At 34.2% G+C, this 24,663-nt stretch overlaps 1 protein-coding gene across 1 annotated transcript in view; it reads right to left on the bottom strand.

Moving 5' to 3' along the window:
• Positions 1-24,663, bottom strand: part of LOC101739613 (trypsin-3) — a 46,625-nt gene that overhangs the window by 6,873 nt on the left and 15,089 nt on the right. Inside the window, exons 2-11 of the mRNA XM_038018748.2 lie at positions 22,624-22,732; positions 22,153-22,252; positions 21,932-22,064; positions 20,653-20,722; positions 17,892-18,001; positions 16,696-16,817; positions 15,526-15,749; positions 9,349-9,551; positions 5,496-5,652; positions 1,866-2,024 (exon numbers count right to left, since the gene is read on the bottom strand). Of these exons, the coding sequence (XP_037874676.1) occupies positions 1,866-2,024; positions 5,496-5,652; positions 9,349-9,551; positions 15,526-15,749; positions 16,696-16,817; positions 17,892-18,001; positions 20,653-20,722; positions 21,932-22,064; positions 22,153-22,252; positions 22,624-22,686 (1,341 nt within the window). The 5' untranslated portion in view covers positions 22,687-22,732. The remainder of the gene's footprint in view (positions 1-1,865; positions 2,025-5,495; positions 5,653-9,348; positions 9,552-15,525; positions 15,750-16,695; positions 16,818-17,891; positions 18,002-20,652; positions 20,723-21,931; positions 22,065-22,152; positions 22,253-22,623; positions 22,733-24,663) is intronic.

Consider the following 24,663-nt stretch of genomic DNA (forward strand, 5'->3'; position numbering starts at 1 on the left):
CCTACTGAAATTTCTTATGGAAATTTACCCTTTATGGGACAGCCGGATTAAGGGTCGTAAAATCAGCGCTAGAAGCTATAACGAACTTAACATTATAACCGGTAATAAACAAATACTCAAAATGGCAGTTAAATTCTATTTATATAACGCAGATTAAAAAATTATTCCGAATTACGTTCTCGACGCAATCGTCGAGGTATATTTCGCATTATGTCACACTTAGGAAAGATAAATTTATGATCGGTCGGCACTCCAAGTCGGATTCGATTCTCGGTTTGATATTGATTTAAGTTATCAGAGTCCCTTTCAAGTTTGTGTCACGTCCGAGTGACCTTCGTCCAAATAGTCGACATTTCCGCCGCTAGTCATGGAACAGACATTTCGGCTCGGAGTAATTAAACAGGTGTCTAAATGTGTTCTGGGCTTATTGTTGAATGTTTTACGCCCATTACGCCGTATCAAGCTGATGAGTTAATATAAATGCTGAAAGAAGCGAGAGAAATAAAATATGTTTTTTTTTTGTTCCCGCAGGCAGGTGCCGATTTTTCTAATGAAATACCTACTTAAGAAATGTTCATGAACGATTTTCACGGTGAAGGAATAATGCGACCGACTCGCGCGACTTACTGCTTAGTGTGCTTAGTATGAATTTATATGGAACTCTAAACACCGCGAGCCTCTGCTGCACTGGAGCAGTGCCGCCGCGCGACCCGTCCACGTTGCACGTCAATATGGCGTTATTTTCCAAACATGATGACAAATTATTAATAGAAGACAAACAAAATGAGTGTATCATTCTTCTTCTTCTAATAAATTCTGTATAGCTATTTTCCTAGTTGCGGATAAATTGTCCGATATAATTATACTGAGTACTAGAACATAACTGTATACAATAAAAACTGCGGGCAGACTGCCGTCGATCGCAGTCGCTGACATCGGAATGCTACCTTTAGTGTTCTAAAATTAAGGAGAGATTTGAGAGATCTGTGTCGTGACCTTTTGAAATGCGAATGCTATACATACACATATTCATTTGACCTTACTTCTTCCCTAAAAATATTGTTTATTGTTTTAGTAACTGTCACTCAAAAAAAGCCCACTGTATTCTCATTTTGAGAAACAATATTTCCTTTCTTATATAAATATTTCCCAACAAAACCAAAGGTTTTTGTATCAAACATACAGATATAATTTTTTTCATAATACATTTTGATTTAATTAGGTACTTAATTGGACAAAAATTTACATTCTGTCCATCGATCAGCTAAAAGGTTTTAAAAAAGTTACCAAAATAGAAAGAGGACTTTTCAGAATTAATCTGAATAATTTAGGATGTTTTTACCGCTTGTTGATATTTTTAACAACGAAAAGTTAAGTTAATTAAAGGTTCTGGTATTTTAATTATCATCACGCGACTTTTGGTATGCCAGACTTTAAGATATAAAATATACATAATAATATATAGGTTGTATAAATATAAAATGTAAGGTTTCAAGATAAGATTGCATGTTTTTTTTTTTCCTACCTATGCTGATAGCCTTGAGAGGTTATTTCAGTTTCACCCTAACGTGTCTAGGTTAGCTCACGGGGCTCAAACCGGAGTGTTGCTAACACTGACCCTAGCAAGAGCAGTGTTTTGCAGAATCTACCACCGGATCGGAAACGCGACTCACTGAGAAGATCCTGCGAGAAACTCAGTGGGCTGTGTCTATGGGTTAATTTGCTCGTCGAGCCCTTCGTCGCAAGCCACGTGTTCGGCGAGGACGGTGCTTGTGGTGGCTAAAAGCACCGTTAATGGATCGGGAGGATCCGTAATGACGCATTGCATGTTAGGCGATGAAAGCTGTTGTATCCTTACGAATTACCTGTAAGACGTATCTATTGGAGCGGTCCCGACAAAGCAGCGGTCCGCCGGAGTCCCCTGCGCACGAATCACGCCGCCCGCGTCCCGCACACACCATGTCGTCTGTGATGGCGTATTGCCAGTACGAGCGACGACATACGCCTTGCTGTATTGTCGAAACCTAAACAAACCAACACATATATATATATATTATGTAAATTGAATTGCTGTTCGTTAGTCTCGCTAAAACTCGAGAACGACTGGACCGATTTGGCTAATTTTGGTCTTGAATTATTTGTGGAAGTCCAGAGAAGGCTTAAAAAGATAAATATGAAAATGCTCGGAATTAAATAAAAATAAAAATTTTGTTTTTCCTTTGATGTGTCCCCCGGCGTACGGATTCCTCTTGTTTGTTTTAAGTTTATTTTATACAAAAGTATAGGTCTTTTATTTATCGATTAAGGCACTACGAAGTCTGCCAGGTCAGCTAGTTTCTTTATAAAATGTTATCATTATAGATAATTCTATTTGCAGCAGAGAATATTCTGATCCATAGAGGCACAAAAATTTGGTGACTATGGCGAATGATTAATAACGGTCTTAGTCATGTTGCTTTTTATTTTTTTTTATTGCTATATGAGTGGACGAGCTCACAGCTCACATGGTTGTTAAGTGTGGTTACTGGAGCCCATAGACATCTACAACGTAAATGCACCACACACTTAGAGATATAAGTTCTAAGGTCTCAGTGTAGTTACAGCGGCTACACACCCTTCAAACCGAAACGCATTACTGCTTCACGACAGAAATAGGCAGGGCGGTGGTACCTACCCGCGCGGACTCACAAGGGGTCCTACCACCAGTAATTACGCAAATTATAATTTTGCGGGTTTGATTTTTATTACACGATATTATTCCTTCACCGTGGAAGTCAATCGTGAACATTTGTTAAGTACGTATTTCATTAGAAAAAGTGGTACCCGCCTGCGGAATTCGAACACCGGTGCATCGCTAGATTCGAACGCACCGGACGTCTTATCCTTTAGGCCACGACGACTTCACGTGGTCGATGATAATTGCTTTTTTTAGTTCGCTGTAGGGTCCAAATGAACTCATGGCCTAGCTGATGTACTGACCTCAGGTAAGGTGCAGTACTAGTTCTTTGTAACACATACGTACTGAAAGAATGTATGTAAGTTCCAAATATGATTCTATTAAGTTTCTTCATTGCACCTCCCTTAGCGTAATTCACAAACATTTGTAGCAGTAGGGTATGCAGGCATAAGGGTAGGCACCAATATCTCATCTATTTCTATGATGAAGCAATAATGCGCTCAAATTGGAAGGAAAGAACTGTTGAGACAAACAGAACAATGTGGTACGTTGTCTTTGGAACCAATAACCACATAATACAAGGACCGTAACACTCATCCACCATAACAACAAATAAAAACGAAGCTTATAGATTAATTCAAATTCATGATATAAATTTTCCGCACAAACTATACTTAACAAAATAAGAAGTTTACTTCTAAACAAACTTAATTAAGGTTTTGTGTTTATTCATTAGCACATTGTCTCGTTTGTGTTCATTAACAATGAATCCAGTGAAGTCCATTAAATTCTAAATTTAATTTAAGTTTTTAAATGATTTTGAAAACTCCGGGAATTATCATAATTTCGCATTCGGTATTTCATTTTGTAAATAGTGAGCTATTCGATCGCGACGATTCTCAAGATCTTAACAGTTCTTTCTCTATACTTTATATGATAGAATTCGAGTCAATCCTGATAATAACATTTTCTACATTTATTATTTAAATATTTTTTTCGTTGAACGTATGTTTCTCGTTTTTATTCGGTGATTTCAGTAGCCCTTAAAATTTTATAACGGTCATCTCAAATATCGTAAAGGAAATACTGATATCGAAACTAAAATAAATGAAAATTAAACATTTTCCTTTAGAAAATTCACAAATTTTTCACCGTTGAAGCTTTATTTTATGTGACTCGCTATTTATTCGTGTCAACCTTATCTAATGTCAACCTAATCTTTCACCATATTAACGTCAGCTTGTTCCATGGGTACTTAGACTATATATTGAAAATGAAAATCCTACTTAATTTAGACAAAATTCCCTTTGTTTCCCTCTTCTCTGGCTTTGCTATTACAATAACCTTTTTATCTCAAGAATATGCTTTGAATAATATTTTTCTACTAATATGTCGATTTTATTTTACATTTGAATACAGCCTGTAATTAAAACTTTCCCTTTTCAAGTCTTTGTGCTATTTTAAACTCTGTATGCTTTATTAATTTCTTGTTGTTCTCACCCAAATGTGTGCAAACAAACCACTTCCAAAGATCTTTTGTGCCACGTACCATTCAGCTTTGAAATATACTTTCCCCTACGATGTTTCTTGAGCACTTCGCCATGTTTTAAAAGACGTTTGATGAAAGTACTCGGTGGCTTTCGTATGCTTTTTTTTTTTTTTTTTTTTATTGCTTAGATGGGTGGACGAGCTCACAGCCCACCTGGTGTTAAGTGGTTACTGGAACCCATAGACATCTACAACGTAAATGCGCCACTCACCTTGAGAAATAAGTTGTAAAGTCTCAGTATAGTTACAGCGGCTGCCCCACCCTTCAAACCGAAACGCATTACTGCTTCACGGCAGAAATAGGCAGGGCGGTGGTACCTACCCGCGCGGACTCACAACAGGTCCTACCACCAGTAATTACGCAAATTATAATTTTGCGGGTTTCACTTTTATTACACGATGTTATTCCTTCACCGTGGAAGTCAATCGTAAACATTTGTTGAGTACGTATTTCATTAGAAAAATTGGTACCCGCCTGCGGGATTCGAACACCGGTGCATCGCTTCAACACGAATGCACCGGACGTCTTATCTTTTAGGCCACGACGACTTCCGTATACGCTATACGTATACGCTCGTAATGCCCCCGGCATTACGAGCGTATACATGAGCGACAGTGAACACTCACATACTAACAGTTGCTTTTTTACGCAAAATCAACACTATATGGTTTCAAAATGTGATATTTGTAATATTGAAACATATACATTAACTAGAGACCCGCCTTCGCTTCGCTTCGGAAACATTAAATTTTATTATTGATGATAGCTCGCTTCGCTTCGGAAACATTAAATTTTATTATTGACAGCTGAGTCCTGCGATGTAGCCTGCGGTTATTGTCGTACCGCCGGTGACGCCTCGAGACGAAGCTAGTCTAAAAAAAGTAGCCTAAGTTACTCCTTATATCATCAGCTACCTATCAGTGAAAGTCCCGTCAAAATCGGTCCAGCTATTCCAGAGATTAGCCGGAACAAACAGACAGACAGACAGATAGACAAAAATTGTAAAAAATGTTATTTTGGTGTATGTACCGTATATATATATTCATATGCATGTAGTAAAAAGCAGCTATTTCAATATTACAAACAGACACTCCAATTTTATTTGTATGTATAGATGACAAAGACTCCAAAACCCTACGGGTCTTAACTATTAGCTTTGTTTACTTACAACAAATAAAATAAATCAACATTCAAATCGAAGGTCCCTATTCTGAAGGGATTCGATTGTAAAGGCTCGCTCCATAAGTGGGTAACGTTATGTTTACGCACCTGCGCTTCGTGCAACACCCTCGTACCGTGGACATCTGTGGGCCGCTTCTTACCCCACCCGAGTATTATGCAGGATGTATGCGGAGGGAGAGACTGGTGTGGATTCGGAAGGCAAGCTATCCCGTGACCAAGGTCGGGGCGGGCGGACGTCGGTAATCTGTTTAAAATTTATTACAAAATATATAATTTTATATTTAATTTGATTTCAACAACAAAAGACCAATAGGTAGCATATTATTATTTTTTAAAGATTTTAATTTTATTTAAATTTTTAAAGAGGTAGCTTAATTGTACTCTCTAATGGTTTCGAATAGAAATGATGAAGAACGTTATTACTTTTAATGAACTGACGTTGATTTTCTATTGTTAACAAATGCCAGGTTACTATATAGTTAACGTGATATTGAAATTAAATATTCAGGAAAATATTACATCATCTTTGTCTTCCATGAGGTTAAGAGCCGGGAACGTGGAATTTACGTTTTTAAAAAGTTTATACAAAAAGCGCAAAAGTGTTTCTAATAAATTGCATAAGCCGTAAACGATAATTTTGTATCCCAAGATTAGTTATTTTAACATCCTAATACCGTATTGTTCCTCTTTAAATTTAAGTTTTCTTTTCTTGGTAACCTTAGCTTTTCTTCTTGGTTACATAAATACATATTTTGTATTGTATTATTTTTTTTATTGCTTATTCGTAATAGTGTTAATTTTTCTTTAAAATGGCTTTGTTTTGAAATAATTCTATTAAAGTCTTGCTTAGATACACTGCAATTAAAATAAATTCAGAAAATTTGAAAAAAAAATTACTGAAATCTATTTGTTTTATCACGGTACATTATCTAAAGTTGTAACGATTACTATAATTCGTTTTTAGTTATGCGCACGAATTGTTGCTGTTTGCAACGCATATAAAAACGTGATTACGTACTGAAAATCCTGATTTGTGATTCTATCAAACCCTTATATTTATTAAGAAACATTTGATAAACTTTATGACCAAATTTATCAAAGTCGGAATGCCCGAAGTCGCCCGATTTCCCCCGTGAATAGGCTGCTTCTGGCAAATTAGTCTAGATTTGAGTATTACAAGGCTTAGAGTATATTTTTTCTGATTTATTTCAGAACTAGCTACGGGATCGTATTTTTATTTCTGCTGACAAAAATATAAGGAAGATCGAGGCTTTGAGATAAATACGCTTTTACATTCAATATGACAATCAAAGGTGCCAAATATAAATTATGAATAGATAAAAGTGGTCCGAGGGCCGCGCTTGTAAGAAGAGTTATTATTATTAGACGATGAGAAATATTCAATAAAAATGCTGAATTAATACTTTTATTTTACCTCAACTTGAAATGATATATAGGGTTCAACCTACCATGACATAGATTTAATGTCGCGCTTGTAAGAAGAGATATTATTATTAGAGAATGAGAAATATTCTTTAATAATGCTGAATTAACCCTTTTAATTATATGTAGGGTTCAACCTATCGTGACAGATTTAATATGTTAAGAATTTAATATATATTCATACTGAGACGAGAGAAGACTTCTTTACTACCTGTTTCTAGAGCTAATATCGGACTAATTAGGAGAAAGCATAGTTTCCAAATCAGAATTGGCAATTTCAATAACAATTTCAGTTCATCAAAAGATATCAAAATCATCTATCGGAGATAATATCTGTACGTATCTTTATGAAAATCAATTTCGTTACGAAGGAAATTATTAACATTACTCAGATGAATTGTATCGAAATTATATCTGTATTGGTTCTAGTTGGTCTTGATAAAATTGGCTAAATTACTACTCTTAAATTATTAGTGCACAAACAATAAAATAAAAAAATATAAATAAAAATTCGGGTTATTGAATATAATAAGCTTGTGGGCTGGATATACTCGAAGATCGTACAACGCTCTCCGTGTTCAATATAATAACGCGTTTAGGGTGCTGGCGGTGCTGCCCCGCTTTTGTAGCGCATCAGGGATGTTTGCAGACGCGCACATAGATTGTTTTTACGCTACCATGCGTAAGAGGTGTGCATCTCTGGTAAGCAGAGTGAGGGCCAGCTCCAACAGTAACCTGAGCATGATCGCAAGCAGGTTGGACTGTGTATACATGGGTCGCTGTGGTGCCATCTCCCATGGGATGTTACGACAGTAATTCATTGTGATGTAAATATAACTACTAACATAGGTCTAACAATTTATATGAGTCATGGTTACTTGCAATAAAACATTATTATTATTATTATTATAAAAAAACATAATTGCAGAAACAAACATCAATCGTTTAGAAAGCCTCTTTCAATCCACATTGATAAATCGAGTGAACTCAACGAGGAAGCTCCATTGTGTATAAGGAAAATTGCCCTGACACATTTTGGGCTACACTGACTATGCGTCACATAAATCTGCAGTAAAAGATGTGACTGATGGATTTATCATATAACGCTATCTATCTCACACGTCATGATCGCATAGATAGCGAAGTGTGAAGTATATTATGTCATATCTACATCTTAATAACTGGTTTCTCAATATTTTAAAAATCGAATTGTCGTTATTAACGGAACCGGTATATTTGTACTGAGTGTTACTATGTTACAAATCGAATAAAAACACATCACTAAAAATCCTAATTAGTTCAGCCTGATGAGTTTTAATGAATTTAACATAATAACTAATCTGTGCCATGCAAGCCACCACTAGCTAGACTTTTCTTGTCTTATAAGTGTTAAAAAAATACAAGACAAAGTGTACTTTGTACCTAGAATCCGAATGCTAAAATATTTAATATGCTGAATCTTTACTCACAAGACCGACGAAGCGATCAAAATCAGTCTCTAGTTCAAAGATCAAAGCTAGACCCTCCTAATAACTATCTATAGCATTCATAGCTTCGTTTCTGTGTAATATCAGCGCCTAACGAGTGACCCACATATTATTTAGACATGACAAAAACCTCACCCATTTATTTATCTCTAAACATGCGGCACAAGATCTATGTGTGCTTTTTGATATTACATCCGTAATATAAAATCTTACATAAATTAGTATTTCAGATCTAACTGACGAGAGATTTAATAAAAATGGAATATGCTCAAAAGTAATTTAAAATAAATTCTATATTTGTTTGAGGTGGATTGTGTTTTCTACAAATTGCAACAACGCTGAAAATATAAAAATACGATTGGCTAATAGAACAAATATTATTTATATGTTAGATAATTAGCTGCGGCAACGGCTCGCCGGCAACAATATGGAATTTTAACTTAAAAGGGAAAAGCTATAAGATGATTCAGAAATCTACTGAAGATAATTTACACACATACATTCTCTTCTATACTATAATATTATAAAGCTGAAGAGTTTGTTTGTTTGAACGCGCTAATCTCAGGAACTACTGGTCCGATTTGCAAAATTCTTTCAGTATTAGATAGCCCATTTATCGAGGAAGGCTATACTATATAACATCGCGCTAAGACCAATGCAAGCGGAGCAACAATAAAGAATGTATCAAAATCGGGGTTTTAATCTTTTTTAAGAGCTTCCACTGCATGCGCTGCAGAAACAGTTAAAGTTTCGCTAAAATAATGTATAAGAGTCTTCTCTGTATCTGTATCTGTATCATGTATGAGTCTCTTTTGAAGTCGGTTAAAAAGCATGATTTTGGTACCTTAAATAACTCTTTAACATTCTATTATTCAAAAATATTTTCACTCTCTACGTAAACGAAGAGGCGGGTAAAATTTAGCGTTATGCCAAAGTAACTATTCCACGCGGACGAAGTCGCGGGCAAAAGCTAGTATTTATATATAGATAGATAGATATCAGTAATATACCGGAGCATGGCGACATCGTTGATGACCGTGTCAGGGTCGTATCGAGGATGTACGACTGCTTCGGTGACCTTCATCTCCAGTTCCCCGTAGTTCCGCAGGAGCAGGTCGTGCTCACCCAAGCGCACGTAAAGCCGTCGCCGCACGCAATGAGCTGCTGTCACCACCCAGCGAAGCGAAACGAGGGTCCCGCCACAAAACGCCTCCTGGAGTACGTTATATGTTTGTTTAGTAGCAATTAATAGCGTTTTTAGATTTAATTCAAATAAAAATATATATATGTGTGTGTGTGTGTGTGTATTTGTATGTATATGTATTGTTCTGTATCTTGTAATATGTATATATTATTATACGTAATGTTTACTGTATGCACTAGGTTTGTGTTCCTAATTCTTTTTTTTCCTTTTGCGGGCCTACTGGAAGAGATTTTAACATGAAATAAGTAGTGCCTTTGTACTCTGTATCCTTATTGTCGTGTTTTTTTTAACAGCTGTGTGTACAAAGTATATTAAAAAAATATATAATAATTTTTTTGTTGATGGATTATCTTATCTTATACCTTTAAACGAGCAATTCTTGTATATAAATATATATATAATCTAAATCTCGGAAACGGCTCCAACGATTTTCATAAAATTTAGTATACAGGGGATTTCAGGGGCGATAAATCGATCTAGCTAAGATTTATTTTCAGTAAATGTTGTTTTATTCGTGTTTTCAATAATCAACTTTATCGATAATTTTGATCTTTTTCTTTAAATTACCAGTTCATGTTTTTTTTTTATTCTGTCGGTAAATCGAAAAATATTATTCATATTTCATCATTTTACCAATATGTAATTCGTCGTTAAATAAAATTTTTAAAAAACACAATTTATCAACAAAAAAAAAACCGAGCAAAGCTCATCCAGCGGTCATCCAGGTACTTTCTCAATAAAAGAACAAAAATACGTATTGTTAAAAATTTAATAATAAGTGTATCTAACACTGATACTGTATCTAACACATATTTTAGTATTACATAGATTTCTTGATAGACTCGATAGTCGTATCTCTGGATCTACTGAGCACAGCAACCGCTGTGAAATTCCAGATATTAATTCTAAGTCGTGTCGCATATCTCTGAACTTTATTCTACGAGAATTCAGAATAAAGAGCTATGATATCAAACTCAATGTCTATTTCTTAATATTTATTATACCAAACTTATATTCTACGAAAAGGTGACATTTTTTTTTACTAATATGAAAACTTAATTCTATGACAAGGAAATTAACAAAGTAATTAAAAAAGAAAAAAAATAATTAACCAACTTGCACATTTTATAAAGATAATTAATAACTATTGACTAACTTTATAAGGATTACGTACGGCATTCAGACCAAAAAATGATTACTGATATTCTCGAGCAAAATATTTTGTGTTATACCGTCTTATTAACGTATGTTGTACGATGAGTAATAACGGAATGATGCATGTTTTAATAAATTTGAAATTTGATAAATTAACAACTACTAATTTTAAAATTTACTGAAGTATATATGTCGCGAATAAACTAATGCTGTCTAACCATAAAGTAGTTCGTGTCACTAAAAATAAATAATTCGGAAGTTTATTTGAGAAAAGATGCCCGAACAAAAACCATAAATTAAAAAAATATCGCGAGTACAATATGTGTCGAAACTTTAATGGAGAATGCTTTACTTAAAATTTCAACGTGCTAAACACATTTCAACTAACTCTAAATAGATGTGGCGTTCATGTGTACTAATGCGAAAGGAGAACTATCCTCTGGGAATGTGTTTGTACTCAGCGAGCGACAGTCCAACATATTTCATAATTTAAAATATGCTACTTCTACTAAAATTGCTTTATAGAGCTGCATATTAAAATCGCTTTGTTTGTTTAGTTGACTGACTTAGAACAGTACAGTAGTTGGCGCTCTGGACTGTTGCGCCGAGGGTCGTTCTTCAATTCCAATTCGAAGCAAACATTGTGTGATGAAGAGGTTTTTTGGCTCTTGATCTGGGTGTGTATTATCTATATTTACACATATCGACGCTTGAAAGGCACACGTGACTAAGCGACAATGCGTGAACTTAACAGTAGACTAATTTAAAGTTGAAATACCTAAAAAAAAATCTATTTTAACGAATCTAGCTGTAGGATTGAAATGATTTTAACAGACCTAGAAATATATTTTTTTTGCGCATCGAATATGGTTATTGTCTATCATTTATGTATAAACTAGTTATTGTCGCTTAGTCACGTTTGCCTTTCAAGCGTCGATATATAGTTATAAGTTTGGTTATCAGTTTTTAGTACCCTTCTTATTGACCCACAGACGTCCACTGTTTGACATAAGCCTCCTCCTAGCCTCGCCACAAAGACCGGTCCTACGTTGCTTGTATGCTCAATAGGTTGTCGGTACATCTTATGGGAGGTCTACCCACGCTACGTCTTCCGATACTAGTACTCTAGTACTCATAACACAGGAAATCCTAAACACGGACCGGATGACCATGCGTGATTTGTCCCCAGTTATTATTATAATTACTAGATGATTTTTTTGATAACGCCATCTTATTGTGTCTTTAAAGCGGTTATTTGCCCTCAATTAAGAAAAACAGTATCATTATTCGCGAATAGATGTTGGGAAGATTTGATTATTGAAAACACGAATAAAACAGAATTTTTTGAAAATAAATCGTATCTAGACCGTTTTTTTTTTTTATACTAAATTTTATGAAAATCGTTGGAGCGGTTTCCGAGATTCAGATTATATACATATATATTAATATACAAGAATTGCTCGTTTAAAGGTATAAGAAAGATTAATTTAGAAATGAAATTTATTAAATGAGTGCACGAGACTTTCAATTTACACCAGTATTTATGTTTAGTTTTTTTTTTTTATTGCTTTAATGTGTGGACGAGCTCACAGCCTACCTGGTGTTAAGTGGTTACTGACATCTACATCGACACATAGACATCTACAACGTAAATGCCGTCACTCATCTTAAAATATAATTCTAAGTTCTCGGTATAGTTACAACGGCTGCTCCACCCTTCAAACCGAAACGCATTACTGCTTCACGGCAGAAGTAAACAGGGCGATGGTACCTACCCATGCGGACTAAATTTCCTACCACCAGTAAGTAGATAAGTAATTAGTAAGTAGTAAGTAGATAAGTAATTACGTAACGTAAATAACGCCTAATGCGAGACTCTCTGATGTTGGTCTCTATAGTAAATACGTGAAATAATATTATACGAGAACCTACTAATGTTAATTAGTCAAAATCGATAAACAAAAGGAACATTTACTTGTACGGAATTAATGGCGCACCAGTTAAAGGACTTAAGTTGGACAAGTTGGCTAATAGATAAACCGTTTTGAAACTACATATGAATAATATACATAGTTTATGATTTATTCAAGAATGCGCTAAAAGCATAGTTTGGTTTCTATATTCGTAATGAATTTGATTCCTACGGAGTTTATTTTGAGATATTTATATATTTTATTTTCTTACTGGGTAGACAAGTGCTCGGCCCATCAATTGGTGAGTGGTCATCGATACTCATGGACATTAGTAATGCACAGCTGTACCACTGCCTACCGATGTGCCTACCGACACCTATGGTCTCTTAACATCAGGTGGGTCGTGAGCCTGTCTAACCATCTAATGTATTAAAAGAAAATACACATATTCCTCGTTCTTTAAAACTTGACTATTTAGAAGATTTTTATGATCGTATTTTCGCCAGTTTTTACTAGTTATAAACGGAATTAAAACTATGGACGACTACGGTAGTCATAAGGTCTAAGTTCCGTGACTACGAAAACTGTAAAGTATTCGTAACCTCAGAAATGATGTAATAACAATTAAAAAATGGTGACATAAAATCGTAAAAGAAGTTTTAATACGATATTTATGATGTTTAATTTATTTATACAATTTTTGCATTTATATTTCCAAATATTTAAGACAACGTGTGTGTGTATGTGACACCAAAATGTTTGACCGTATTTGCTTTAATTATACTAGATGATGACCGGTCGGTTTTTTTTTTGATAACGCCATCTTGTTGTGTCTTTAAAGCGGTTAGTTGCCCTCAATTAAGAAAAATAGTATTATTATTCGCCAATAGATGTCGGGAAGAGTTGATTATTGAAAATACGAATAAAACAAAATTTTTCTGAAAATAAATCGTAGCTAGATCGATTTATCGCCCCCGAAATCCCCTGTATACTAAATTTTATAAAAATCGTTGGAGCCGTTTCCGAGATTCAGATTATATATATAAATATACAAGAATTGCTCATTTAAAGGTATAAGATTGGTGATGCTTATAATTGTAATGACTAGTATAATTAAAATAAATTTAATGGTTGATACTAGAATTGTGAAGAAAAAAAAAACACTGCTATGCGATTCACAATTGCCACGTTTTTATTATATTATCCATCTCATAAACGGTATTCTTTGTTAAAACAAAATTTTGTAAATCTTTACGAAAACGAATAGATGAACTGAAGATCAGAACTCATCAGCAGTTTCAACAGAGTTTAGCAATTTTTGGTAAACCGTACGTACCTATACGCACTATAGTAATATAAATCTAAAGTTCTTAAACTAATAATATTCTATAGAGCTGAATGCCAGTGAAACTAGCAGCAAATATTGCATTTTCTTCATTACTGATAGAAGTTTATTAATGTGTGCAGCCAAGTTCTTTTGATTATAATTTTATTACTCCAGACTCAAGCGTGCTCTGCATTAAATTGGTGCATTTTGCAATTTTATAGTTACCATTAACTTTGAACTATTTCTCGGGTAATGCTCTCAGAAATTCAGTGGCTCATACGGTTCATTGTTCTAACATTGGTTTTTATATGGTAAAAAATAAAGAATAAAATACTAAAGCATATTAGATTACACGACAGCGTAATTATTAGGAAGCTTTTACTTTTAATGGATCCTCTTAGTAGGTGAGGTATCAAATATCATATAATAACAATATGGAATAGCGTATCAATAGATCAAAAGATCTTAATTAGATTAATTTTTCCTCTTATAAAAGAGATATTAGATTTTCTATCTGTTCTTATTTTCTTTAAATGAACTCACGACCTGTATGATATAAAGTCGTCATCGAAAATCATTGGCATTACTACCTTGTATGTCACTGTATACATATATGCATGTATTATTTTATATCAGCTCTATACGAACAGGTTGGTGATACTCGGGAATACTATATACCTTCAGTAAAATCTCCTTAATTCTTATTCTTAAACTAACTCAAATTATCGTTATCGTGTATCAAAGATATTTCTGATAAATATATCGAAGGTCTTTAGAGAGTACGTTTCTATCGCACTCATTATTATTTACAGCAAAGATGTACTTCAAGTAATAATTAACTGTAATTTGTAGCCAAGTTCGATATATAAGTATGTATATAAATATGGAACAGCTACACTGACTAGTATTTTTTTTAACTCCAGATCCATGTCTCGCAGCGAGATAAAATATCAAGATCATGAATTCTTAAGACACATACTTTAAAACAAAAAATAGCACAATGGAGAGAATATTTTACTTATGCATAATCAAACACAAATAAACTATGAATTACAGCCAGCCCTACCTATACATAGGTCAATGTCACTTCTGATTAAATAGAGTATATAGTAGAGTATACTTTTGATATAATAGAAAATATTGGATAGATTTTAGTAGGCAACGGATTAATTGTACCACTTGCATTGATTACTTTTATGAGCCACAATAGCCCCTCACCATCAGGTCAAATGCTTGTCTACAAGAGACAATAAAAAATATATCATTATATTATTGTCCCTGAACACTGGCAAAATGTTGTACAAAAGCGGCTGATAAATTCGAAAATTGTCTCTTGAGAATAAACAAATGCATGAAATGGAGTCCACACGGGCAGGTACCACCACCCTGCCTATTTCTGCCGTGAAGCAGTAATACGTTTCGGTTTGAAGGGCGGGGCAGCCATTGTAACTACATATACTGAGAACTTAGAACTTATATCTCAAGGTGGGTGGCGCGTTTAGGTTCTAGATGTCTATGGGCTCCAGTAAGCACTTAACACCAGTTAGGCTGTGCAAAAAAAAAAAACTTAGGACCAAATGACTATTACCTTAAATCGATTTAGAACGGCAACCTGCCACGGCCATTTACCAGGCGGCGCCGGCCTTCCTCCGATGATCCGGATCATGTCTCTCATACGTCCCCTGTACCTCGCGGCTACAGAGCCTCGATACCGTCCTAGTCGACCACAGGAGTGGGCAGTCGGAGCCATTCGGTAATCTTCGTGATGTATCGCCGGAGCCGGTGGAGGCATGGCTTGTAATACTGCACGCCCTAATACGGAAACAATCTAATTGACATACATTTCAATACATAAACGTCTTCATCGTTTTTATTTTACGAATCATTCGGGACTTGGTTTTTTCTTCATTGTAGTTTTAAAATGCGAAATCAATACTACGATTAAAGCAAATTAGATTGTTAGAATAAGAATAGGACTATATTAAAAATATAGTGTTGCAATATTTCATCGTTTTAATTGTTTTACAATAGGCAAAGAATGATGAATTAAGGTTACATTGTCGATTGGACAATTATTGTTAACAAATTACTTCTATGGATATAATATAATTTAAAATATTATTTTATAATATTTAGGCTGATTCGACAACCTCGTAGCGGTCTGTTGTGAAACGTTATTCCAAACCACACTAAAACGTGAATACAAGATGTTCAGACATCCCGTATGGCAAGCAGGGTAAGAAATCCAAAAATTTAAATTTATATAATCAGTACTTTCGCCGACGACAGGCAACATTTAAGTAATCGATCACGCGCTTACCATGATAAAATTAAGTTATTATTTTTTACGGTTTAAGTGTTATTTATTAATAAATACCAAATCAAAATAATTTAATATAAATTAATTCACACAGTAGAACAAATCTTCCAATGCGCTTGAAGGAGGCACAGTTCCCAAGATACTGGCTGCGTTACCTCGTTGGACAGCCAGACTCACTCTATGCAAAGTACCAGCCAGCCTTAGCATCACGTGTAGCCTCCTTCAAGCGTTTGGAGATTTCAGATAAACATTTCTTTGCTTCAGAGCCCCAAAGGCCCATCGTCTATAGTTATTAATTAATCTGTAAAGTTTATAATTTAGCACCAATATAATTTAATCGGTATGTAACTTCAGGGCTATGGAAAAAGCTAAATTAGTATCAAATACGAATTTAGTATTATTAATGAAAATTTTGTTAGTACCTATGCTCTAGATCACCTGGGTCCTGCCGCTTCTGCATTCTGTTTCGTATCCACGTGTGACAGAAACTCCCTTCCAAATAGCAGTACGCCGAGTGCTTTACAATTTTACGACCGCAAATTGACCGTTTCATGCATCGCCTGTGAAACGACTTTACATATTTGAGAGAAAGAAAGAGAGAGAGTATGTTTTGTTGTACACTAAAATAAATAGGCAGCGGCTTGGCTCTGCCCCTGGCATTGCTGAAGTCCATGGGCGACGGTAACCACTCACCATCAGGTGGGCCGTATGCTCGTCTGCCTACAAGGGCAATAAAAAAAAAAAAAAAAAAAAAAATACAAATGCAAAATGCAATACAATGAGCGGCCTTATCGCTAATAGCGATTTTTCCTAAACAACCATCAGGTGGAAAAGAATCACTTCAGGAAACAAATGAATCGCGGTGTAATAATACTTATCTATTGAGACAAAAAAAAACATAAATATGAATAATATGGTTACTATTTATTTTAGTATTTAAAACTAAGGGTCAACTCATGCGATTTGCATAAACGAAGATAATTTGGCGCGGATTTTTTTTTAAATAATATTAATTGCATGTTTATTAAGAGTTAAATTTGACTTGAAACCAATTATTAATAAGTAAGCATACAATTTTAAAAGACGCACATACAATATTAAGGTATAGTAATATATTTTCTTTGAATTCATTTCTGGTTGTGCCCATTTTTTTAATTGACTTTCATGGATAGACGAGTTCATGCCTCGCTTTTTCATTAAGGGACCCTCTGACCTAATCTCTACAAGAGCGGATCCAATTTAAAGTTATTATTGCTATGAAAGAAGCTTTGCCCAACATTTAGCATGTTTGATATATTCGCAACAGTAAATGCAAAATACTAGTAGCTATGATACAAAATGAACCATGTAAAATAGAAATCCAAAAGTGTATGCTTCTGGATACAATAAAACATATTTTATACAAGATATAAAAAATTACCAATATATTTGTCGAATGATTATTTAATGTGATATTATTTTGGCGATTTTTCACTTATTTATTGCCGAACCGCGAATTGTCTAAGGTAATTTAAGATGGCAGGTACATGCTCGTGTAACACTTCAACAATTATTTCAGATTACTGATTATTATAATGTTTTGCTCTTTACGCTTTGATTCGATTTTACAACATAAAACAATGAATTGTACGAACCTTCTTCTTACAGTTGTACATTTGCGAGAACAATTAGTCCATGAGCTCCACTGCGAGAATCCACGGAATCGTTTCTGCACATCTTCGGAATCTAACTGACGTCTTTGAGGCTGTCGATTAGAAATATTATAAATTAAATATAGTTCAAGTAACATTCCCATACTTCACACCTGATCACATAAGTACTTACGCTCTGCAAAACTAAAAACCCAGAAACGGGCCATGAGGATTACGGAATAATTTACACTTGTATCATTTGAAACCCCTACAAAGATCTGAAGTTCGTTCGATCAATTTATGAGCAGTATTTTGAATAATTATTTGGAATTATTACATCACTTTTTCCTGTAAACGCACGACCAAACATATTTATTGTTAATAATTTACTGTTCGTAAGCAGCAGGATAGCAGGTTCTAATTAAAATGTAAGGCTATGACAAAATGTAATTGAAACTGTCGATGATTGATGAAAATATATGTATCGATATATTTTTTTAATAGATAAAAGATTATTATTGCATGGATTTCATTTTTTTTCCTTCTATAACACAATTTTTTTATTACCCGACTATGTATTAGTTTACACAGTCTGATAATGAATAACTGGTACAAAAAACAAAAAAAATAGATTAAAGTTGAAATTGAATTTGGAACCTGTCATTCTCATTTGAATATTCATTGTGTTTTCTCATTTTCGCGCCAAACTTTGTTAAATATTGTGATGTTAAAATATAATACGTAATAGGAAAAGAGAATCAAATTGCTGTGATAGCATTACAGAATGCTACATGTGGAGCTAAGTTCTTTGAAAGTTTTTACCCGAATCTTTGTGTACCGGGTTATTGACAGATAAAACTAAACATCCTTTGTTTGTGACTTAGAATAATACAGCGATAGTTCTATACCTATAGTAGTACTTCATATGATAAAAGTGGGCTGCCACCTATAAAGCTGGTCCCTAATATTAACTGTTAACTATTTTCTTACTTTGAATTGTCAACCATACGCGTATTTTTGTAGTAGTTTTATGAAATCTACCGTAAAGGCGTGAGTGAGAAAGATTGAGAACACTATGTACTACGTCTTAAGGCTTCCACACAAAACCGCGATGCGATGCAATACGATTTTATACGGCAAACCGTTGATTAGGGTACCTTCAACAGTAGTCAGTCGTATTGGACGTGTTTTAGAAAGCGTAAGATGGAACACAAAAAGATTGTTGCACTGCTGTTATTGTTAAATAGATATAAAAGAAAAAGATGATTTTGGATTTATCCATTTATTACGATTATGAACGCTGATATTTTACTCGAAAGTACTATGGGTTGAGAACAGAAGAAGATAGGTTTTTCAATTATTGTAGAATGAGCATATATTCATTTGAAGAGCTTTTGAGCTTATTATCACCATGCCTACAAAAAACGGTCGTAGAAGGGAAGAATTATCTAGATTAGATACATTATCTTGCTACGAATGTAAAAAATATAAAACCAGCCATCAAAAATAATGTCAATTCCTCTGAGTAAATTGCAGCAAATGCATACATATCCAATCTATTTATAATTTAACTTGCTACGAACAAGACACTGAAACGACGTGATTTAAAACAAATACTCATACAGATTTAAATGAAACAGACTTAAACCTAGTTTATGTTTTCTAACGATTCTTCAAAAGATTATTTCGAGAGTAACCACAACGCGAAAACCTTGATCTTTATAATTTTACCGTCATAAATAGAACTAGACATATCATATCATGTAATAATAATTATTTGTCTAGGAATTCTTCATCAATCAACAACTCTGAAAGAATGCCTCCAAGAGACATCTTCCCTTAAGTAGCTCACTTCATTAGCTGTGTAAACAAATCCGTCACAATCGTCAACCACTCCACACGCCCTTAGATGTTTATGCTATGAATAAATCAAAATTATAAACAATACGCCTGATCAAATTCTGAGAAGAAAAACTTTGATAAAAGAAAAACTGGTGCTGATAGTCTATTGTATTATTACTTAGGGTAAAGGTATGAGACTTGGTCTTCTTAGAGATACGACTAATATTACCTACTTTCCTTTCAAATCGGTAGCAGTCAATTCTACCTCATTTAACTGTTATAAAACACGTAAACACGTACATACCTATTATGTATACAAATATACATTCATACTAGAGTAGACTCATGAGCTATCAAGTATTAGCTATACTGCCTAACTCTGCTGCAAAATATTTTAGTGTAGAGGGCAGGATAGCTATGATTCCGATGTATCTAAGACTTAATCTTATTGTCTAGAGGTACGCACTGCCAAGTTTTTGCATCTATGCACTCGACTTACTTCAACAAGAAGCTATTGTTTGCTCATATACGCAAAACAAATCTGTTTGAAACTGTCACTAATAAGTGTTTAACTTCGTTATCTTCTTTTTCTATCTTCTATATATAAAAATGAATTGATGTTCGTTAGTCTCGCTAAAACTCGAGAACGGCTGGACCGATTTGGCTATTTTTTTTCTTGAATTATTTGTGCAAGTCCAGAGAAGGTTTAAAAGGTAGATAAATATGAGAATGCTTGGAATTAAATAAAAATACCAATTTTCTTTTCCCTTTGACGTGTCCCCCGTCGGACGGATTACTTTTGTTTTTTTTAAGTTTATTTTACACAAAACTTTAGATCTTTTATTTATCGATTGAGGCTCTACCAAGTCTGCCGGGTCAGCTAGTAATTAAATAAAAATTTAATTGTTAGAAAATAGCTTACTATAATCATGTAATTTCCGAACTTTGTGTTTTGTGTCATCTTCTTTCGACCCCTGTTGCGTTGTCTACATCTGCGAACAAATGAACTCAAAAAATATATTCACACGACTACGACATAATAATTAGCTTAGTTCGAATGGACGAGTCCATAGATTTGACGGTCGCATGCTGTATCCGAAACTATGAATAATATCTCAACCATAACAACATAAATTATTTACAAACATCGTTCATCTTTACATGACTCAAACGGACTTCAATTATTAACAAAATATGTGTATTGATATAATATATTATGAAAATCCTTAATGAGCATCGTTTTGATATCGTAGTGGTCTAAAGGATAAGACGTCCCGTGCATTTGTATGTAGCGATGCATCGGTCCACGAACCCTACCGGAGGTACCAATTTTTCCAATGAAATACATACTTAACAAATGTTCACGATTGATTTCCACGGTAAAGGAATAGCATCGTGTAAAAAAATGAAAACCGCAAAATTACATTTTTAATAATACTGGTAATTACGGGCAGATGCCACCGCTCTGCCGTGAAGCAGAAATGCGTTTCGTCTTGAAGGGCGGGAAGCCGTTGTATTGTTAAAAGTGGCGGTGGCATGTAGATATCTATGGGCTCCGGTCATCACTTAACACCAGGTGGGCCGTGAGCTAGTCCACCCATTTTAGCTTAAAATTATGAACTCAAATACGCGGTATATTGAAAAAGCCTATTTTTTCCACATAAAATCACTAATACAAAATATAAGATGCATAGGATTATGCCCCTAATAATACCGTTTTCAAATATTTTTATCATTGAATATAAGATAATAATATTTTAAAAACCTCAGTATCAGAGTAACATGGTATAAATATGCGACAGCTACACTTGCTTTTTACACATGGGGCTAAAAAAATATGAACTCTTAAGCAACAAGTATTCCATGCTGACTTTGGTAAATTAAAGTTGTTGTTTTTCGTTACGACATTACTGTTCTGCCGGCATCGCGAAAGATTCCTTCATACCATGTATTAAATGAAACCACAATCAAACTACTACCCGCTGAGTCCCTTGCAAGATCTCCCCAGTGGGTCGCTATCGCTATTCCGGTCCGGTAGTAGAATCAGCGAAGCACTGCTCTTGCTAGGGCTAGTGTTAGCAAGTCCTCCCAGGTTAAGCCCCGTGAGCTAACCTACCAACCTGCCCGTAGTTGTAATAACGTCTAAGGCTACCAAAGATTAGGTAGGAGAAAAATAAGTAAAATATTCAAATAGAATTTACCTTGAAACTTGAACGCGTAAGGAGTCCCCACACACTCTTTTAAGTACACAATGTCGCCTCCGGGTCTTACGACCTTCTTGGCATACACTCCATCGAGTCCACGGCGAATATGAAGGTCGATTTAAATGAATTCCTAAAAACGAAAACACAAAAAAAACATAATGATTTTAATACTTTGTTACTTGCAAATTCCAATAATTAGTTGTTTAATATTTAGTTACCTTTTTTTGGTTCCATCAATCTAATATTTTGATACTTTTTAGATGTTTTCATGTCAAATAAATTCGCATGCCCCTCGGTCGATATCGGATCGTTTTCTATCTGTAATTCAAATGACAATATGTCATATTCAACAATAGGTACATAATAGCACTTACTAGCAATCAGTTACCCTGTGGATAACTAGGTCAATCCTTTCAAAATCTATAGATCCCGTACAATAGTTGCATTCATTCGATCAAGCAAGACATATTTCAATTTGGCTAGACGCCAGACCTTTTTGTGAACGATATGCATTGTCGTTTGCAATTTTGGCGATAGTAGCTGGAACCTTTTGTGCAATACTTAAGCCTTTTTAGTTTCATTTCAAATTCGCCCCGAATAAAATTTCATTCACCCAATACTACTTTTCAACGACATTGAAGCAAGAATGTTTTGTAATTGATTGATAAATAATACATACACATACTTACATAATTAGTTAAAGAAAATTCGATGGTGATTAAATTTAAAATGATTGCAGGTCGTATCCACATCGTACTCTTAATTTCTTGTTTTTAGAACTCCATTAGAAACCAGCATCTGATATTTAAAACAAAACAATTTATCTGTATTAGCGCTTTCAAAATTTATAAGTACACTCACATTTCAGAAATTGAATGCTGCACTAGCAATGAAGCGAAAGTCAGTGACCCAAGTTAGAGAGACTTATAAAAATTGTATTTCCGCCGTGAAGCAGTAATGCGTTTCGGTTTGAAGGGCGGGGCAGCCGTTGTAACTATACTGAGAACTTAGAACTTATATCTCAAGGTGGGTGGCGCATGTACGTTGTAGATGTCTATGGGCTCCAGTAACCACTTAACACCGGGTGCGCTGTGAGCTCGTATACCCATCTAATCAATAGAAAGAAAAAAATGTTTACTTTTCTTCTTGACGTTAATATGGTGCTTTTTGTTAAAACTTTTCCCAAATCCAACTAAACCAAGGAAGATTCGAACTAAAAACCAAGATTTGTGATAAATCGTTCCTATGAAGTTTTATATGAAAAGGCGTTCGTATTCTTGGAGACAGTTTTTTTTTTCCATAAAAATGTTAATTAGTTTTTAAAAATCGAACTAAATCAAAGATAACACTATTTTTTTTAAAACGTATCTAATGGAATTTCAAAAGACTAAGGGTTACTACTACACAATTCTGGAAATTGACTATTTTTCTAACAACATATTTGATAATTATGTTATTTACCCTCATTATTTTACTGTAATGTGGGATTCCTTAATAAATATAATAAGTAAGCCGTTGTTAAAACATTCCCTTATGTGGAACGTTAATTTGGTTCAATATTATAAATACAAAAAAAATACTAAGCCCTCTATTATACATATTTACGCACCACGTGTCTTTTGTGTGGAGAGCAAGAGGTACTTGACCTGATTCTACGCTTAGCAAATATACAGCTAATGAAATAAATTAAAAAAACTTTGTAAAAGTTCGGCAACTGTTTATTCCTATCATGCTAAGTAAAATCTTGAAGTTATAAAGTTAGGTGCAATTAAAAAACATTATTCCTATCTCAACCATTTATAGTTTCACGATATTTATATAGTGCGACTTCAATGGCAATAGCAGTATTTATATGGATAGACAATAGTTCAAAACACTGCAATTTGAAACCATCCTAAGAGAATTTATCTAACACATTCATCTACGCGCCTTATTCAGAGCCGCTGCAGTTAATGACTACATTGTTTTTTAAAACTTTGGTCAATCCTTGTATAGACACAGGTCAAGAGCATTTGACTTACTTTTTTTTGGTAACATAAGTAAAAAAGTGCATCAATTGACAAAATAGCTCACTTATGAGATATTTCAAACGTATCCCGCAAACAGTCAAGTTCCTATTTCAAGATTAGTTTCAAACTATTCAAATTTAGTGTTTTAATTATCAAATTAGATATTATTGATTACTTATAAGTAATGAAACAATATACTTGCACAGTTATTTGATGTGTGATCATGGTTTGCAACCGTTGTTGCCATTATTAATAGGGATTCGCTTAATACTTCGAAAATGCATTTCAAAAGTAGGGCTTATTTACGTTAGAAAGTATTTTTTGAGTTAAACGATAAACAAAGATAGACTGAGAGCTTGAAAAACAAAATACGCTATTGTATACATGTTCCATATTTCTGTGTCAAATCGATCAAAACGTTTTTCAAATATCCATTGTATTTGATTAATTATCATGGTCTAGACTTTTATACTTTAAACAAGCCCACGCATAGTAATAAACGATAAAAAGTATGTTACTCTACGCAATATATTATGTTATTAGTTTCTAAGTTTGTTTTTTTGTACAGATTTTAAGTTTAGTAAAGTGTGTTTTATATACATACAAAAATCCTTAATCAATTTTGGATAACCCTTCTTTGATTACAGATCCGAGGTGTACCAAGTTGACACCATAGCCTAAGTACATAGTATACACCCATAAATAGTCAGCGGCTTTCAA

The sequence above is a fragment of the Bombyx mori genome, chromosome 22 (genome assembly GCF_030269925.1).
Source record: "Bombyx mori chromosome 22, ASM3026992v2".
NCBI classification, from domain to species: domain Eukaryota; kingdom Metazoa; phylum Arthropoda; class Insecta; order Lepidoptera; family Bombycidae; genus Bombyx; species Bombyx mori.